The following is a 20,341-nucleotide window of genomic DNA, read 5'->3' on the forward strand; positions in this document are numbered from 1 at the left end:
TCCCCGGCGCGGCCTCCGACTGCCCCTCAGCCGTGTGCTCCCCTCAGCATCTCCGTCTCAGTGGCAGATGTAAACAGGATGTGTTCACACCTCTGAAGCCTCTGCACAGGGCAAGACAGTGCCGAGGGAAGAGTGAGGAACGAGCACAGCTTTTTTGTGTTGGTTTTTTTTTTCCTTTGCCCCTTTCTGTTTTCCTTTTTCACAGGCTGTAACATGCTCACGGCATTGCAGCTCGCGCGCAGAGGTGTCATTTCACAGCCTACCCTCACCCATGTGGCTCCCCGCTCGGCAGGGATGTGACATGACGGAGTGCATGATGGCCACAGGGCCGATGGCCGCCCTGAGTCAGGGCAAGGAGGCCAGGACCGTGACACCACCGTCAGCGACTGCCGCCAGGCGCTTGTCTCCTCTGGCATTAACCTAAGGGGGGACAAAGAAGGGCAAGCCAACACCCCAAAGGCCCTCTGCAAAGCAGGGATTATTTTTTAACCTCCTATTTTTAAAATCGCCAGGGGTGGGAAATTAGAGGAAGCAAGCTGGTCTCGCTCTCCTCGCCCCATCATGCCACTCGCCTCAGGCCACAGGCACCGAGTACGGCCCCTGCTCCACAGTGGCTGGTCCAGTACCCAAAATCACCGGTCCCTGGCTGATTTACTTCGTGAGTGGTTATTTTCATAGGCTTTGGTGGTGTTTAATCACTGTTAATGTCAGGAGTGCTCATTACTTCTGCTTGGAGGCAGACAACAGACTCAGCGCTGCAAGGAGGCCCCTCACATCCTTCCTGACGCCATCAGTACTGCTGCCGCCTTTGTGTGGTGCACGAGTGGGCAGCCAAAATCCAGAGACCTGTCTGAAAAAGCCATTTCTCTCACCTGCTGTGGTCACAGACATTTCCTCAGTACACTTGTCACTTGAAAGTTTCCCATATGCACGTGCTTGCAAACAAGTCTGTTTGTTTGCAAACAAGCTGAAAATGTGCTTTTATAGCCCCATAGATATTTCCACCCATGGAAAAAACGAGCATGTTTCCTGGTGCTGAGCAGCACTGCACAGCAGTGACAAAGCGGCACGGCCCCTGCGACCATGGCCACCGCGTCGGCCCCTTTGGGTTGCAGCGAGCTGAGGGCTGAATTCATCTCTGGCGCGAGGTCGCTGTGCTCCCCTGATGAGCCACGTTCTCACACCTGGGTGTATGAGTAATAACTCACTAAAATATAGCGATAAATACAGGTCGAGCTTATGATTGATTTGTTTTAAATTGAGTTTGCTAGCAGGACAGGGAAGAATGAAATCATCTCACCCAGGTGTTCACAGAATGCTGTGTCCTCGTTGAAGTTAAGGATGGGTGAAAAAATAGCCCTCTAGATACACATATTTCAGGAACAAAAATTAAATTAAAACCCACCAAAAATAAGGGCTGCTCTTTCTAAGTTTCAATCAATCAAAATGTTTTCTCTTGATCATTTCACGGTGCGTGTCTTTGAATTCTGACCTTTAATACAGTTTTTTCTTGAAAATATTTTTTTCAAACTAGCTTTAGCTTTTCCTTTTGAGGGATGAGCATTTCTGACCAGTGAGTCACAGGGCAGCTCACATATGGGGAACTGTACCAAAGTCACTGACGGCAGAGCTGCAGTTTTTGGAGGCACCATGGGCCTCTTACCCCACAGGGAGAACCCAGCAAGCGGCTGCCTCCCTGCCTGGCACCTGAGGGGCTGAGAAAGCTGCAGAAAACCTCAGCTGAAGAGGGACTGAGAACTTCCAACATGGTGTTTATGGCTTTTCTGTCTTGTTATGCAGGTGTTCATTACCCCGTTTACGCAAACCCAGGGACTCAGTTATCCTGCTCGTTTTTTTAAACCAGTTGTTAAAGTATTTACACAAAAAGGTAGAGCTGCTGCCTACTGCAAAAGTGATTCATGTGGATGGCGACAAGGTGTAAGCAGAGCACTGCTTCCTCGTAAAGCTGCTGCCTATTTCTTCTCCTTTTCCAAACTACCTGTACTCTTAGTGATTTCATCTAACTTTCCCATTTCTTAATGTATTCTCAATAGTAACCGCTGATTTCAGAAAAAGTATGTGTGTAGTTAGCTGGAGAGGAAAAACAACCAGAATCATCCAATTCTGCAGATTTCATTGCCTCACTTATCAGATTTCAACTAAAGCATAGGTAGAAACTCATAAAACTTTTGGCTATGACATGCTCCCTTAATAAGAGAGTCGTCACATTACCAGGCCAGCCTGCATGCTCCCAGCACTTTGATGAAGCAGTATCTATTACTGCAAAAGAGCTGTAAACACCTAATTTTGCTTTTGTGGGTAGGGGACCCGTAAAACTCCAACTACTGAACCCTGAAGTCCGGGCTTCCCTACAAATCCCTTTATGGTCACATCGACTAGGGGATACACGGCTTTTAAGAAGTAATGGAAATTCTGGATTTTGGAACAAGGGACACTAAGCAAGCATTGAGGAATCAAGAAGGATAAACCAAACAAAAGGACATAGGTGCTTCCTGAGCTGAGAAGAGAGAAATCATGACACTGCTAGCACAGCTCTGCACTACACCACCGAGGCTGGAGAACTCCTTCCTTCTCCCAGACAAGCCATCTTCACTGCATCTTCGCACTGTCGGCACCCAGTCAGACTCACAGCGACTGTTCCATTTTTTTATCCATTTAATATTAGGCATCTAAAGTGTTGTTTGCCATCCTATTTCATGCTGCCGCATATGTGCACTGGGGCTGAGAAGGCAAACTACAAAATAAAGCAGCAGGCTTGGGAGAGTAGGAGAAACAAGAGAACCAAGCCTCAAAGGGGTGCTGCTCCTGTTTAGACTTAGTCCCCATTGCCTTCCACTGAAAATGTTGATTTCTCCAAGCACCCCGAGCCTTGCCCTGTAGGACACTGGACACTTCGCTTGTTTTGTCTGGAAAGTATTCAGCATATTCTGGATACTAGAGTTTTGTGCCTTCCCTAAATCAGTCCAGCTAGCAGTCCCTGCAGTATACTATAAAATAATTTATCTAAAAAATACATGAAGGAAAGGAAGCACTTAAAAGTGCTCTGAAATATTTGGTCATGAAAAACAGGCTTAAAAAGATAGGCCTGCATAGACCTCTTGGGTCATCAAGTCTACTTCCCTGCTATCTTAGCCAAACACATCATATAATCCCTTTCAGAAACTCATTATATTCTGTCTTAAAAGTAGCTTGGGGTTTTTGTTGTTGTTGTTTTCACTGTTCTCACTGGAAAGGAATTGCACAACATCACTATTCTGTTGTTTGGAAAACTGCTTCCAATTCCCATCCTAAATTTATTCATGACCAATTTATACTCATTTGTTCTTGTGCCAATGTTGTCCTTTAGTTCAAATAGATGTTTTCTCTTACTGGAGCTTATGCCTATGCGGTATTTATAGCGGCCTCCCTCAGCCTTCATGTTGCCAAACTCCTCTCACACTTAGGGCTTTCCCTTCCCATGGTCACTCTAATCGTCTTTTTTGGTAGCTTCCCGAAAGTGAAGTGAATGATTTGTGAATAGCATGCGCTATCCTGGCTGATTGCTAACACGTGCCTCATACACCGTTACCGGCGTTTCATTACCCTGGTGAAAATACCTTGCTTTGTATGTTCTGTGTCTTTCCTCACCTTATTCTTAACTATGAGCATGCAGGTATAGTAGAAACCTGGTTAACAAGACCCAGATGCATGAACTTGCACTCAAATCCTTCTGAATTTCATCTGATTTATCCTATTCTGGTCCTCAAGGTCACTCAGTTCTTCCTAAATGAGAGTTTTATTTGTCTCTGCAGTGACAGTACCTCCCTCCCTTATGCCACTGGTAAATTCCATTAGCACACGCTTATTTTGTATGAGAACATCATTAATAAAAAATGTTAAATAATATCAGGCTCAAGACTGATGCTTGGGAAGCTCTACTACCTTCCCTCGGTACTGATCTTCTCCTCCTACTACTCACTTTCTTATTCACTTTTCAATTTCTCTACTAATCTCCCATTTTAGCTAATAATTTCCCACATGGCACTGTACCAAATGCTGTACTTAAATTTAGATAATTAGCTCTAAGCACTTCCTTTGTCTAGAAAAAATCAATTATGATGATATTTCAGGCACCGGAACTTGTAGAGTACCTGAGAAGTGAAGGTAGGGGAGACAAAATGAAATTATCTTAAGTTTTTTGAACACCTGCAAAGATTTGAGCTGATTTTCATTTTCAGATGAGCTGCTTCATTCATCCTTAGCGATGACATTTTCATACATTGTTGAATTTTATAACAATTCTGAATATTATAACACTAATGCAAGAGCATCATTAAAATTCCCAGATATTGTTATTTGACTGAAAATAAGAATGACCTTCAGGACCTTTACAAAATTAATGCTACTGCAGAACTGTTATAGGAAGGCCTTGTATAAAGGGCTATAAAGCAAGATAAAAAGTAAAATACCTGTATTGATAGTTTTGCTGATACAGCAGTATTATCGTAAATGCCATCCCTGTAGAAGCACTGAAAAAGCAGCTTCAAAATCTGCAGCTATTGCAATGTTTTTGAAAAAATATTTAACTGGCAAAATGCCACATTAAAACACAGCTAACTTTAAATATGATTTTCATTATTTCGTGTCACTTTCATTTTTAGCATAATCTAACAAAATATTCAGACCAACTGTATAGAATAGTATCCGCAGACAGAGACTTACTATTCCCATAAGAAAGTAATGCTGAGATTCAGTAAAACGTTGTTCATTCTACAGAGTACCTGCAGAGTCAACATTATCTTGTTTCCCTTTTGAGCTGAAATGAAAGAGGTTGGAAAAAGCAGGCTACAATTAGCAAATGTGTAAATAGCTGTAAGGTTCTGAGCATCAATACAGAAGGAGAATCAAAAGAAATTTTGGCTTACAGTTCACAGATTAGCATATATTTCTACAGCCTCCGTGTTAGTCATGATATTCTATGTACGTTGCTTGGGGAAAAAAGATGGAGAAAAAAAAAAGGAAGATGGTTATAAAAGATGGTTATAATAAATACAGTCTGGATGCAGGTGTGAATTCCAGATACTCCAGGATACCTACAATGTTCAGATATCATTCGCTTTGAGAAAGGCCAACCTGTAAGACTGGGCTGTCACAGAAGTGCTCAAATGTTTGGGTAGTTGTGAGGGTGGTTGCAGATCCAGGCTTTTGCCCCTTTCAAATTAAACATACAGCCTAGGGAAGACCTTACATCAGAATATTAAGTCTTCGAGTGGCACATTAGCTACTGTGAGGATTTCTGTACAGTGCTCAGAACTTGAAAAAATAAAGTTTCTCATCACCTGGAAATGGGGTGTTTGGTGCCATCAATCAGAGTTGATTCTGGGGGAGGATTGAGAATACAAAAGGTTATGGACTTTTATGAATTGAACTCTTTATACTCATCAACATTTGTCTTCTGAGCACAGGTAGATACACACGTACCATAAATGACGACATTTCACTGAACTTTAACAATATTATTTCCTCTGTGTGGTCTCACTGCTTACCTGTGCAGTTGTTTTGAATGCTTTGTGAGTGAGATAACACTAAAATTGAAAGCTACATACTACGGTGAAATTCATATTAAAAGTTATCTATGTTTTAATGCGGTTTCTTTTACCGGGTAATATTTCGTACTTCTTTCTCCAGAAGCATTGCAATAGCTGGCTATTTTGCAGGTGCATGTGCATTACCAAGCGGAGATGCCATTTGCGATAAGGTCAGCATAAGCAAAACTACTCATAGAAGCTTGAACCTTTTTATTTTCTATTATTACTCTTTCAACAACCCTTTCCCATAAAATTCAGCAATGCACGGGTAGTCATAAGCATTAGGCACCCAGCTGCTTTGGGGACCAGGACCTCCATGTCTTTATGATTTAACTGAATCAACTTCAAAGTCAACAGGGCTAAATCATATAATGACACTCTCAGGGTGGAATAAATGTCCATGCTGGAGCTCTTCCTGGATACATTCCTGTGCGAGCAAGTCTGGAGTTGAATATAAGCTTTAGAAACTAGATTTCCACACAACACATGCACAGTAGTTAAAATTGATTTGCTGACATCCCATCCGAGTTCCTAACGGATATTTCTCTGAATTACAACAGCACCATGTAATTAGGCATAAATAAGGGCCTTTGTTCTGGAGGGGAGGAAAGTTTATCAATTCTGAACCATATGCAATTGCGTGTCTAATCTCTGCCTGCAATTATTTCAAATGCACATCCAGATGATAGCATTTATATTCATTCTGAGATTCATTGAGTTTGAGGCCAGAAGGGATCATTATACCATCTGGCCTGACCTCCTGGATATCACAGGCCATTACATTTCCCCAATTACCTCTATATTGAGCCCTGTAACATGTGTTTGACTAAAGCATAACTATTTTTGACTAAAGCTTATCTCCCAGAAAGGCATCTAGTCTTGATTCGAAACCATCAAGAGGAGAGAATCCACTACTTTCTGGGTACTTTGTTCCAATGGCTAATCACACTCACTATTAAAAATGTAGGTCATGTTTCCAGTTTGAATTTGTCTGGCTCCATATTCCATCCGCTGGATCTCATTATACTTTTCAGAGTTAAACTAAAAAGCCCTTTGGTACCCATTATTTTTTCCCTGTGTAAGTGTTTATTCTCTGGAGCCAAGTTGCCTCTCAAACATTTTGTTTTGTTTTTTCTAATAGGCTTTACTGAACTCTGAAAACTTACAGGGGAAAGTGTTTTCTCCAGTCCTTCTTGTCTGTATATTTTTATCTTACCTGATATCTATTTCAGCAGTGCCCAGCCCCTTCTCATGGTGCCAACGATGCAGGCAACGAGCGTGGGCGTCTCCGCTGCCCTGGAAGCACATAATGAATTGCTTTCCTGTTACGAACCTCTGGTCTATAACGAAGTCTCTCCTTCCCAGTACACAACTGTAGGGTGAGGAAAGCTGCACTGTGTTGAAAACTCATAAATACAGAATTCAGTATGTAGCATTTGATCCCAATGGGACCAGTTTATTGTATAATCCAGGTTTCTTTTATGGCTGCGCTCACCTCATCATTCTATACTATCAATTTGTGGTGATGCGCAAACTGCTTCACCCGAAACCAAACATAGCTCACGGCAAAATAAAAATGTGCTGTGTGCACATTCCTATTTCCAGCTTGAGTTTCTAGTATTTTGAGATTCCAATCATAAGTCTACCTATAACAGCACAAAGGGAAAATATGCAGATTGATTTTTAATTTTTAGGTTTTAGGTGGTTTATTAACCAGGTTTAAACTAAATGTTAGAGCAAATAGTTCAGTACAGCTCTGCATGTATTCTCTCATTGTGTGAAGGATTTTTTTCATTTCATAAATCCTTCAAAATCTATTGTGGTGATGTTACATTGGTCTTGGTACAGAAAAATATACACATACACATACTTCCACTCTGAATACTTTGTATAGAGAACACACTGGCAGCGGACTTCGCTGCATGCTCATTTCACAAGTCAAGCTGTCAGCAAAAGTGACGTGATCTCAATAAGGAAGAAAGAACATATTCTGCTTATACTAATTGCTCTTTGAAAGATTTGCCTTAGTATTTTGGGCACAGATTGCTTTTGTGGCCTATATCACACACTTCAGCAACAAGAAAAATTACATTTCTGCCCTAAAAAAAACAGAACTGAAGATGTGTGTGTGTATACACACACATGTATAAGTGGTGCTTACGTATTTTAAAACACCTGTGGAGATTAAAATTTTTTTTTTTCTGACAGATCCTGGAAAATGTCCTCATTAAGCTTTATCTTTTCCCACTGATAAAAGACTGCAATAGAGTTACTTTGCTTTAGCCCAGGAAAGAAAACTTGCATTGTATTCAATGCCACGCTGTACCACCAGATCATAAGCTACACTGATAGTAAGATGATTAGTAGTTCTAATCCTGTTCTGACCGAAATCAGCAGCAGAGCTGTCCTGCTTGTAGCAAGAGCAAGAGCAAGTGAAACTTCTCTCAGCAGACAGCAGGAAGCATGTGTTTTTGGAGAGCAGCAATCTTTAGGCAAGGACTACTCAGCATTTGACTTCTGGTTAGACCCTTCCCGCACCACACAGCGCGTAGCACAGACGAGCAGAACCCTGCAGATCTGGCTTCTCCAAGCAGCACAGTAAAAGTCTGTGGGTGGACTAAACCCACGTCCTTTTCATTTTATCATCGATTGCAGACTAAATCAAATACAGTGAGAGAAAAGAGCAAATGAAATTGAGCTGGCCAAGATAACAACCTTTACATGCCAAGAGAGGCTCTTACTCCTCGTATCACTGTCACGGCTTTGTGCATTTAAGGCCATTCCCTAAGGCAGATGTGGGTTTTTCAAAGGTTACAAGCTAAGCAGATGAAGTCTGGGTGATGCCGAGAATCCACATAACTCTAGGCCACTGCTTTCAATCCATACCAGATGGGTACCCTCTGAGGGCAAGCACTCTCATGCAAGTGCCTGCAGAGAACCATTTCCCCCTTGGCCAACATGCTTTGACAGACCCATTGGTTGGGAAGCTGTGTCCCAAGCATGGCTGAACTCTCCATGGCAGGGTCAAGGTGAGCCAGAAGGACAAGATGAGGAAGACTGCATGTGGTGGCTTGCTACTCTATTTTCATATAAATAAAAATGCCTCAGGCACCAAGACACAAAGTCTGCAAGGCTGAAAGGAAAGCCTTTGCCTTTGCCTCCCTTGATGGGTCTCTTGGCCCCTGGGTTACACTCAAGTTGAAGTGGTAATGGCCAGCGGGGAGCAGGAAAAAGCTTAAGGCACCAAAGATGTCATCCTCCCTAGTGCCAAAGGGGAAGTTTTATTTGGAGATGAAACTTGCTGCTTGACTTGGTATAACATACCCATGAAAGTTTGCTAGCAGGTTTATGTGAGGTGGGTCCCAAGTCCCCAGGGACTGGTTCCTAAAAACCAAGAATAAAGTACTTCACACTTGAGTCTTGTTTTATTAGTATGTGGCTCCCATGGTGATGGTGTCTAAGCACCCTGATGGTGTTTGGGGACAGCATCCTCACCCTGACTTCCTTGCCTGGGTGAGATCAGGCTCCCCTCTCCCTGGGACCTCCTTCTGAAGGAACTGTCCTCTGAAATATAACTGAAAACCCTCACTTCTAGCAATACAAGGAAAATGCATATGAAAAAACGAGAGACTAGATTGGTTAGATACATTTTTTTGCCCAGTGCTTATCACAAATCCCCTTACAGCAAAAATGTTAGCTGTGTCTGAACAATTTGCACTCAGGCTTTCCAACCTGTAGTTCAAAAAATGTAAACATTGAGCCATTAAGATTTAATTGCTTTTTATATTCTCCCTGGAAGCTTTTGCTATGAACTATTCATAAGCACGCTCAGGGCTGTCCAAAAAACACATTAGGGTTTTGCTTACAGAGGAATGCATTCAGGAACATTTTCAGGCACGAGGTTGCAATAACCTGCCCGCCAGAGAGTCCCCAGCCCTCCGCAGAGACCCCAGCCCACTGGGCAGGAGCAGTGCAGTGGAATGGGACAGTCAGGGACCACGCTGGTGCCCGGTGAAGAAATGGTGCCTGCCCTTTGCCACTCGGACCGTAGCAGGCACATTATTCTTTTGCTGCTAAATGTAGCTGTTAGACTTCAATTTCCTGCTCTTGTTTGACAGCTAAAACAGGCAGAAATCTCCTGCCTGAAATTTTTTCCTACCTCAGAAAGCTCTTCATCAAATATGAGGGGGTTTTCCCCCACCAAGATATTGTAGTGCAAATTTTAAACCAAAATATAATTCTGATTTTATTTTCATTAATTAGTTTATACATAAATATTTCATAAAATACTTGCCTCTGTGTTGTTGAAACTCCTTCGTTACTGTTCTTCCTGCAATATTTTCATCCATCAATTCTAATAGACAGTAGAATAATCCTGGCAGATTTTAGGGCATCATAATTGTTTTTCATAACTTTTCCAAAAATTCCCAAGTTTTTATAAAAATTTAAGAGATGTAAACCTAACTTCTTTACTCTATGATAGCATGTATATACTTTAACTGAAAAACAACTGAGAAATTATCAAGTGAAAAAAAGAAAAGCAAATAAAAGTATAAGAAATGAGATAATTCTAGATAGCATGTTTCATTTAACAAAAAAGAGGACAGTCACTGAAAAGGAAAAGAAAACCAATGAAATGTGTGCTTTTCCCTTGACTGAGCCATGTCCAGATTACAAGCCGGTGGAAGTGTTCCTCTTAACTTCCAGGCATTTGAGGTCAGATAATTTCATGGAGTATCACAGTTTTAGCCCACTCCTTTCTTATCAGTTGTGCCCTCTCAAACGAGTCACTTTTTTTGTAAGAGTATATAAATGCCCCCAATTTGACTAAGGTCAAAGTAGTAACAATATAATCATAGGTGTGAAACCCCTTCCCGTTCAGTGTCTGTAACACACTCATCTGCCTTAATCTTCAAGGAGAAAGAACCGATGCTTAAAAAAAGTCCCCATGTCCCTAATCAGTCACAAGAAGGTGAAAGCAACTTTTATGGTGGTAAGATTATGTGCTTTCTTTACATGTGTTTAAATGTTATTCTTCACTTCCAATGGAAAAGGTATGTAGGGACAAAGTATTTATAGTACCACCATAAAAAAAAAAAAATCATAATCCATTTGTTCTACATAGTTGGTGCTCTATTAATGCAGTGTATTCACTGCTGCCTTGGTCGGGGGAAATCTAATAACGTGAAACTAGATCACTAATTTTTGACCTCTTACTTCTCAGTTTCCTTCAAGGGGTAAAGAGCTGTTTTACTGAAGTCTTTTTAAATTACATTCACTGAAAATTATACAGTAAAACTCATTCAGAAGATTATTTCTTTACAGAGAAAATGTGAAATTACCAAAGCCTGGAGCAGCATCGGGAACAATGTAATGAGCCTTTAGTACTGCAATCCAGATCACCTGCTAGTAGATATCGCCATTTCTCCAGAAAATAGCACCCACTAGTCTATAATGTGCATCCAACTTTTTACCACCCAGAGGTAAGATTTGTTTCCTTCCCTTCAGCTCATTTTCCCTGTTAGTACAAACTCTGCTTTTCCTCTGCCTCTCTTCCCTTCACTGAACATTACCTCCCACACCCTCACTGTGCTGTCCTCAGCTTCAAAGAAACAGAAATCTCCAGGTAACTATAAGAAATAAAGTCAGTCCTCCAGTAATAGCTCCTGGTCTAGCTGAGAAGGTGGCATTACTGTATTTTCTTACTGTACTTAGCTTCCCTGGCACTTCCCCCGCGACAGGCAACGTGTCCCCTTCCACCGTGATATACTGCAGTCAGGCTGAGCAAGCACAGATGCAGGAGAGGGGGAGCAAAGCTGAGGTACCATCGTTTTCTCTAGTCCTACCTATTTATCAAAGTACTTTTACGGTCCCTGTCCAAGCTCTGTCTAAGAACTACAGGCAATTAAAGGCTGGCTCTACAGAAGGATTTAATTTTGCAAGAGAACAAGTAGAACATCGATACCTCTCATGGATTAAAACAACCAACAGAGCCAAAGGTGGGCACATGTCCCTCACCTTCTTGAGTATGTTTTGTCCAGTTAGACAAAACAGAGATCAAAATTACATCCAGGTCAATGGATGAAGACTGCTGTATCACCACAAACTACAGAAGGAGCGCACTTTGGGTACAACAATTCTGAGAAACTTGTGTTTGTGAAATAGTTTAAGATCCCTCCATGTAAGATGCAACACACAGTCTTGTATATATATTTCTAAATAACTTGTATATACAGATTTCAGTCATCACACAGCACTCATTTCCAGCATGCCTTTGTAGATGCGAGCCTATGGCATTTTCAGTTTGCAACAGGTACTCCAGAGTTACAAGCTCAGCCTGATTTTACAGTCTGATCTGTAACAATCACCCAGCAAACCACATCGTTTTATATGAAGACCAAGAAATTATTTTCCCTATCAAACAACTTGATAATCTTGCTTAGGTCATTCTTTTGTTTCATTTCTTCATCTTCCCCTCAAATAGTCTTTTGGTCCTTTTTTTGTGCAGGTCTTTTATAAAGATGAATTTAAACACAATGCTGCTGCTCAAATACATAAGACTTACCTGCTCTGGCTGCTGAGAGATGTTCATCTACAACATCCACTTGATTGCCTGGGCAGTATGTGTGAGAAGAAAGGACCTAAGGTTCCAGATCAACTACCAAAAATTGAATAGCGGGCCAATTATTATCCAAAAATTGGAAAGGTCAACAGCCCCACCCTAAATGTCTTTTTTTTTTCTTGAAGCAGCAGTTCAGGACATAATTTCCTGACTATCATAACTATAACGTTATTTAAATTGAGTTCCTTCTGAATGTAATTTACTGCCAAAGTTTATTGAGCTTATTTTAACACCATAGTGGGAGATTAAAAATTAAACTATCGTTTTAACTATTTTTATAAAGGTTACATTAGTACATTTCATTTCTTTATTGCTTTACTGAATGTCAAGGTGCAGAGCACTCAGTGAAGCCTGACAGTGACTAAGAGATATAAAGGTCATGTCGTGTACATTTGCTTCGAAAGTTCAACCTTTGTTTTACCTAGAAAATTATTCATAAATTATTGCCTACAACAAAAATTAATAAAAGAAGAGGTCATCCACACCCAGAGCACCAGAGACACTACAGGAAATTCTGACGTGGGGAAACCTGCCAGTCCTCAGGGCTGTCTTTCCATTTTAATTTCAGCGGTGTTTTAAATTCACACCCAAAGCTCACCTCTGCTATGTGGAGCGATGCGACCACGCAGCAAGGCGCTTCGCTGCCGCTGGCTGAGCCCCTTCAAGTTGCAGCTGGAGCGTGAGGAGTTTGTCAGTGCTTCCTTTGATCTCCAGAGCCCTGGAATCCTTCTGAGGGCCAGAGTAAAAATAAATATTAATATGCAAATTAACTACTAACAATAATAAAATACATAATGGGTGATAACATAATATGTGAAAACAGTAATAAATTCACACTGAAGAATATGTCTGCCCTAGTCTTGCCCCGAGCACCCACACACATTTCTTTTCTTTGTCATTAGTGTATCTTAAGATAATAATTCAAAAATCAATTTAAAATATGCATCATCGGTTGAAAATATTTCTTGTCCACTTCAAAAGAGCAAATTTGTCATAGCAGGGTTTAGATTGAATTAAGAAATTAAGTATTTGGTTAACAGGGCACTTGACTTTTATCACAGATGAGTATATCACTGTTATTGCAGTTTCAATCTTCTCAGGGTTTTTTCCAGGTGCACCTCTGAAGTCATTAGTACTTGGGGGTGTTTTAAAATTCAGGATGTGAGTAGAAGCAGGGCAGGGGCCTCATTTCTGACAGGAGAGGGAAAGAAGTGTTACGGGGTGAATCCACAGCCAGCTCGGGTTCCCCCGCAGCAGGGACAGCACCGGAGCTGCCAGGTTTCGCTCGTGAGGCTCTGCTGTGGGCTGTGCAAGCCAACCTGCTCACCGTTGTGTCAAGAGGCACCACAGGGTCTGACGTGGGGCTTCAGCTGAAGGAAGAAGTCATCTGCAACGGCTGCAGAAACAAGTCTTCTGCCGAGAGAAAGATCATAGTCAACGTGCGCAGGGAATGGAATCACCATCTTCCTCCTTTTCTTTACTGTTTCTGCCCTCCCTCCCCACCAAGTCCTGCACCTCTGAGCCCCCTACCCCACCATGGGGGCCTGAGGCACCAGGGCTGTCCTGCAGCTCCGATGTCTTTGGCACCCCCCTGCCCAAGGCACAAGGAGGGTTGCATGCAGGCAGCTCTCCTGCAAGCCCCGAGAGCAGAGGGGCCATCGCTGCCAGCCAGCTGTCCTTTGCGTGGGGCACCAAGAGCCCCGGGGCAACCCCGCGTGCCTGCAGCACCCTGAGCAACCGGAGCAATAACCTGCAAATGGAGTTGAGTAACGTGCCGCCTGTGCGGAGCTTCCCAAGCCCTGGCTTTAAAAAAAAAAAGGCTTTAGCGATAGTATTCATGCCGTGGGAGCTGTATGGGGGTGAGACATAGTGGGGCTCCTGGTAGGGTGAGTTTTTGGTCACTTCTCCACTTGCACCATCACCACGGGTGTAACAGAGAGCAGAAACCAGAAATCAAGGGAATTCTGCAAACTGGCTGAGAACACAATTCAGCAAGATGTAAAAACCCACCCGACTGCAGGGCCAGGCAGCGTTCTGCCTGTCCACTGTGATTGCCTGTCCACTCCCCACTCTCCAGGAAGCAGTCCCCACATCTTGCTTTTCACATGTTATGCTTTACGTTAGTTTATTTTTTATTCCGTTGTTATGAGGTTTGACACAATTGCAAAGATGATCAACTGAAAAAACCAAGTGTTGCACGTCCACACGATGGGGGGTGGAGAGCTTAGGCCCTGTGAAAACCAGGGTGCCGCAACCTTTTAGCACATTCTGCAGAAGACGGCACAGGACCATCACTGAATGCACTGAGCCTTGCTTTCAGCTAAACCAAAACTGGGTTGCTCTTGTCACTTGAAATAGGGTTTTTCTCCAGTGGGGAGGGACTATATCATTCTATACTTCTTATGATGCCTTTTGGGGGCCATTTTCTTTCTATATCTGGCTTACCTTCCTGTTTTTCCTGCCTAGTCTTCTATGTAAGCTTTCTAGGGCCCTGGACTTCTCTGTACATTATCAGATACAATGGCCTACTACTCTTGAACATGTTTAAACTTGAGAAGTTTATTCTCAATTTGATATCCTAAGTAAATCAAGATAATTTTTAGATTGAGAAGTTTTTCTTTTTGAATTTCAAATATATAAAAGTCTTATCAGTGAAACACATGGGCCTTGTAGAAATGCACGAGCCAAAAAGCTAAAATTCAGTAGGTGCTTTTCTCGTGTACGATTTGTTCTTTATTGCAACAATGCAAAACACTGGAAATAAAAATGAAGAAGAAAAATTAGAGTCTGGTTAGCAAGGGGGATATAACCTAATACCAGCCACTATTATACTTCCGTATGCTGCTTAATGAATCAATGCTGGCAGGAAAAAAGATTGCTGGAGCCTGAGGCACTTAATAACGGCATGTAACAGAACATGCATTTCCCTTTAGGTGTCACTCTAAAAAGCTGGTATGTACAATTGCTCGTTCTAATGGAATGAGAGCGGAAGGTGATGCTGTCAAGATGAGAAATTTTGCGAAATTTTGCGTGAAGCTGCACGCAGGCAGCCAGTGTGTTAGGCGGCCAGGCAAGCCGGCCCAGCCCAGTGCTGGGGACAGGATCGGCATCCCGAGGCTGTGCGCTTGGCAGCAAGGGCAGGAGTGTCCTCCCCACCGTGGGCACCGCCGGAGACCCGCCACCACCACCAGCTGAAGAGACGTCAGATGGGTTTAGAAATGAGAGTGTGAGCTACTCACACAAGGCATAACTGAAAGCGTGCAAGTGTCAACTGCTCCTATCAGAGCCTGCACAGCCTGGAAAAAAAAAGAGAATGAACATTAATACAATGCAGTGCATGGAAATGCCTTCTGGTTAGCAGAGATGCTGCAGGTGCTGCATGGCACAACTAACAGCATCTGCCTGAAGAAAAATTTAATATTTGGCCCCATCTTCATGACATATCATAACTCACATATTCCTCCCACCCTGGGACTTTTGACTTTTCTTTGGCCTCGACCTGGCAGCTTCTTCTGTACAAATTCAGGACCCTATGGGTGCTGTGATCACCTCTGAGGTGCCACCTCTACTCCACATCTGTGGCTGCCTCCTGTATGCCCGGGTATGCTCTCCAAAGCATCCTCATTGGTATGTACCATCCATAATCAGCAGTGAAATATTTTAGGATTCATTTCAGTGAAGGATGTAAGGCTTGAATTGTATTATATTGTCTGGTAATTAATACTAAGAAGACATCCTGCACAATGTAACAATAGCTATAAAATTGCTTCAGCTACATGAGATGCAGAGAGGATAAATGACACGATATGATCATTATTATTATTTTTGCCTTTTTTACTTCTGCTAAATCTTACAACATCCTCATGAATTTACTTCCTTTCAAAATGACTTCTTGGCAGAAAATGGAACTAAATCTCTAAACGGGACATCACGTCATTTCAGAATGAGTCAAGGCCAGCCAGTTCATTTTTTAAGTACAAAACTCCTAACTGCTCCCTGCTAGCCAGGAAGAAGCCACCTGCGCTTCTTCAGTCCGCCAGATGCCATGTCTCTGCAAAGAGGGAAAATAAACAGGAGCCAATGGGAGGGTGCAGCACAGTACCAGAAATACCTAGTGACCCGGTGTTGCGGGGGGATCAGGTATAAAGACTAATTTCTTATGAGTTGCAGTGAGAGAATCTTAATAATATTGCGATGGCAAAGGAGCATTGCCCCACCACAAATCTCCTGCACTCTTTCAAATATCAGTTCCACAGTGACAATAACCGCAGCCACTGGTTAGTGTCCTTTGACTATGAGCCAGTTTATACAATTAATAACGCATCCCTGCCCAATCAACAGAACGATCTGTCCTTGCCCCTAGGTACTAATCATGTGTCAAGGCAATTAATTGCAGCGATGTACTATGTGAGAAAGGTTGCCCTTAATGTAAAATGTGGCAATTTTTCTGAAAGGCCCAAGGCAACGATCATCTGAATATCCTCCCTTACAGTAACACTACCCCCTCTAAATGAGAGAGGAGAACTTAGTCAACATGAGACCTGAAAACAAACCTCCCTCTGGCTTTAAGCCCTTGAGATCCAGAGCACCCTGCCACCTCTCACTGAACGGAATCACGCTCTTCAGCAAAGGTTACAATTTTCCACTTAGATTGGATCAGAAGCCTCCGGATGGCTAAATTTAAAAGCTGATCACCGCAAAGGATTTTTAAGAAGTTTTTTTTTTTTCTCCCACCAACTTTGCTAGTTCACAAGACGCATTTTCTTCACAGAAGCTTGGTCCTGCACCAGGGAAGGCTGGCCATTGATTTTCACAGAAATATGATCAGATCTTCCACTAGTCACCATCTCGCTGGGCGTGTAATTGGGTGCAGATGAGGGGAGCTAGCGGGGAGCCTGAGGACACAGACTTTGGGCATAAAAATGAGTCAATATGTCGAGGTGCTCTTTGTTTCACTTTGTCATCTCTTCCTCTTCTTTCTCAAAATGAGAGAGGAAAATCAGACCGGATCCACCCAAGGAGGGCCGAGCTGCCTCCAGCGACCCCCTCCCCACCTTGACCTCTGAACATCTGTTTCTGGCACTGTTCCGTACTGCACACCTTGGTGGAGGAACACCCCTTCTCAGGTGAGGGGGCCAACTCAGATGGCCACAATTAGACAAGGAGCACCCACAACCCCTTTGCCCCATCTGCAACCTGGTTGTTGGCAGGATCCTTCCTTCTGGGTGGGAAGCAGCCCTGGCAGCAAGAACTATGGCAGAGGGCTCGGTGACTGAGGAGTCACTATCTCACCACTGCCTCACCTTGTATTTTGATTTTTCACTTTGACTCATTGCTCCCAGTCATTGTTCTCATCAATAATAAGAGGTGCTGGGGCACACTTTACAAAATGCGTGTGCTTAATCATCTTGATATCTGAGAGGAGCCTTGTAGATAAGAAGGGTTGTTATCTCCATTTCACAGACGCAACGTGAACCTTCCAGGGCTGCACAGGATGACTGCAGATGCACAAGGCTCTGGCAGCAGCGTGCAGACATCCCATTGTGCAAAACTGAGGGGAGAAAAGACCTTTCAGTGCTGCAAGGGGTGGATTTAACCTCACATGCCGCTCTGAGACCTGGTGGCTCCCACCAAGCCCTTCCACTACTGTAGACTCAAGATAACTTTTTCCCACTTTGTCATACCTTTCCTTGGCTCATCCTCACCAGCAAAGGACACAGCCAGCCTTCCTGGCTCCTTTGGCATATGCTATTGTGAGTCAGACCCTCCCTGGAAAGTGTTGCTCTCCCCCTCGTCCCGCTGTGAAAGGCCACCCGTCCCCCAGTCATCGGTTTCTTTCACATACAACAAATTGCACTCATAGTGGGAGAGCCCAGGCAGAATTCCCCTGAGAGTCTGAAATGACATTTTTCAGGATCTGACAATAAAACATCACTCGTGCTCTGCCTCTCATCTGTTCACCCTTTCAGTTAAGCTTTCACTCGGTGCATTAGAGAAATGAGTCATCTTTACCATCTCTCATGCACTCACATTCCCAGTAACTTGCCTTAATCTTCAGTTTTTCACTATCACCTGAAATATATGCTCCTTAATCTCTAATATTACTTTATGGGGAAAAATCACAAAAAAATAAATCACAGTTATAATGAGAAGCTTCCAAAGACACTAATGCTAAAACGCACTCCTATAATAACATAGGGGAATCTCCATGCTCAGTATTAAAAGGATAATTTTTCAGTGCATCCCCAGTTTCACAGATACACACAGTTCTTCATTTTCACCTGCAAATGACTCCATAGATTAACAGAGAGACAAAACTCAATCAAGCATGTCTGTCATTGCGATTATGGCCTGGCTGTAAAGCAATTTCACAGAAGGGGAGAGGACCATGATATACCTATCACAGCTTAAAAGCCTTCCTCATTGCACCAGATTTACATAACTTTATTCACTGCTGTAGATTAAAGGTTCACAAAAATCGTATTTGCCCATAGGGAGGGGAAACGAGCAAAGCATTAACACTGGAGGTAGTTCATCATTTGAATTGGGTTTTGCACCTGCAGAATTCCCCTCTTTCTATTTGGTAATACTTTGTGGCTTGCACAGATCCAATGACTGTAAGGGACCATTTGTGTATTTGTATCTTCTATCAAATAAAAAATAAAAGTAAGGTAGAAAGGCTGAATTAGAGACCCTAATATTTCAGTCTGACTGAGGCTCTGGAGTTCAGTGGGGAAAACGTAGCCCTTAACTCTCTTAGGAAAATACATCAAGATCCACGCACTTGTTTCTGCCTGAAAATCTTCCAGAGCGACTTTAGCACACCTTCAAAAATCCCCTACAATGGCAGTTTTAAAGCCATATCTATCAATGCAGGTTGCCATGTCCAACCATTTTCAAATTCTGACATGCCCCCAGATCCTAAATCTGACTTAAAATTTTTTTGAGCGTTATCTGGCAGTTTAAACTAGAAACTTTTAAATAAAAACTGAAATTCTTATTCTTATGAAAACACTAAATGATGTCACAGTTGACATCTCAGTCGTCCTGGCTCTGGTATGAGTGCTCACGCTTATTTTACTAGGAAATTAGCAGGCGTGCAAACGCTCCTGCAAGTGCTGCAGAGCTGATGCAGCTGCAGGAAGCAAAACTCTCCTTCAGCCACAAGAACCTGCCCCAGCCCCTTGCTGCAGAGCTGCTGGGTTTGGGATGCTCCGGCCCAGGAAGAGCATGGTTGGGGAATGTTGCGCCATGCTCGCAAAATAAAAAGAAAACTGGGGCACAAGTCACAGCAGGAGCCTCTCCACGCTGGCAAACTGCATGTTTCCCTTTGAAACTCCCCAAACAGCCAGCCCTGATTTGGTCAAATCAATGCAAGCGAAGGCAGTGTAGAGACTTTTGAAAAGCTGACCACATCTTATAAGGAACGGCTTAATCATGGCATTTTCAGAGAGAAAGTCACAACGATTCTTGGTGGTCTGCAGCTTCTTCTCATGAAGGCAGGGTAAAAAAACCAGGGCCAGGGCTGCCTCTGCAGTGTAGCTGCTCAGAGGTGCTGCTTTTTGTTCCTTATTATGAAAACTCATTTTTGTCCTCTTCAATACGAGATATAAAGCTGATGCCGTTTAATTTCGCCTTTTTCCAGGATCCTAATTCTGCAAGGCTAAAGCTGAGCTCCCTTGAACGACTCTGATGCTGAAACATGTACATAAGTACTTTGCTGAATCAGGCCCTCTTAAACTATAAGGAGGAAGATATTCAAGCTTTCTAATCCAGCAGCACAGCGGGGAAACTGCTTGTCTCTGTGTGATTGTGTAATTGCTTTTCAAAGAGAGAAGCAAGTTTCTCCATCCACGTAGCACTGATAAACCTCAGAAGTCACTTTGGTCTTCTAGCCTAACTTTCAAGATTATTTGTTATGGATAAAAGGAAAGACACTTCTATTTCCATAGCTGACAAGCTTTGCTTCAGGGCATGCATTTATTTTCCATGCTGTTGATCTCTTCCTCCCTGTATCAGGCTAATTCATCAGATTAATAAAGGACGATTTAGCTTCCTGCAGGGTGTTATTGATCTCTCAGGGAACATGGCAGTTGTTTGCTATGCCACCTTTCCCCTGAGCAAAGGGGAT

The 20,341-nt window shown here is 42.8% G+C and overlaps 1 protein-coding gene across 1 annotated transcript in view; it reads right to left on the bottom strand.

The window, feature by feature from the left end:
- SH2D1A (SH2 domain containing 1A) overlaps nucleotides 1-6,896 on the bottom strand; it is a 23,550-nt gene extending 16,654 nt beyond the window's left edge. The window contains exons 1-2 of the mRNA XM_009699919.1: nucleotides 6,805-6,896; nucleotides 270-420 (exon numbers count right to left, since the gene is read on the bottom strand). Coding sequence (XP_009698221.1) covers nucleotides 270-420; nucleotides 6,805-6,896 — 243 coding nt within the window. The remainder of the gene's footprint in view (nucleotides 1-269; nucleotides 421-6,804) is intronic.
- Between the last annotated feature and the right edge of the window lie 13,445 nt (nucleotides 6,897-20,341).

The sequence above is a fragment of the Cariama cristata genome, unplaced genomic scaffold (assembly GCF_000690535.1).
Source record: "Cariama cristata isolate BGI_N322 unplaced genomic scaffold, ASM69053v1 scaffold6565, whole genome shotgun sequence".
Classification (NCBI taxonomy): Eukaryota; Metazoa; Chordata; class Aves; order Cariamiformes; family Cariamidae; genus Cariama; species Cariama cristata.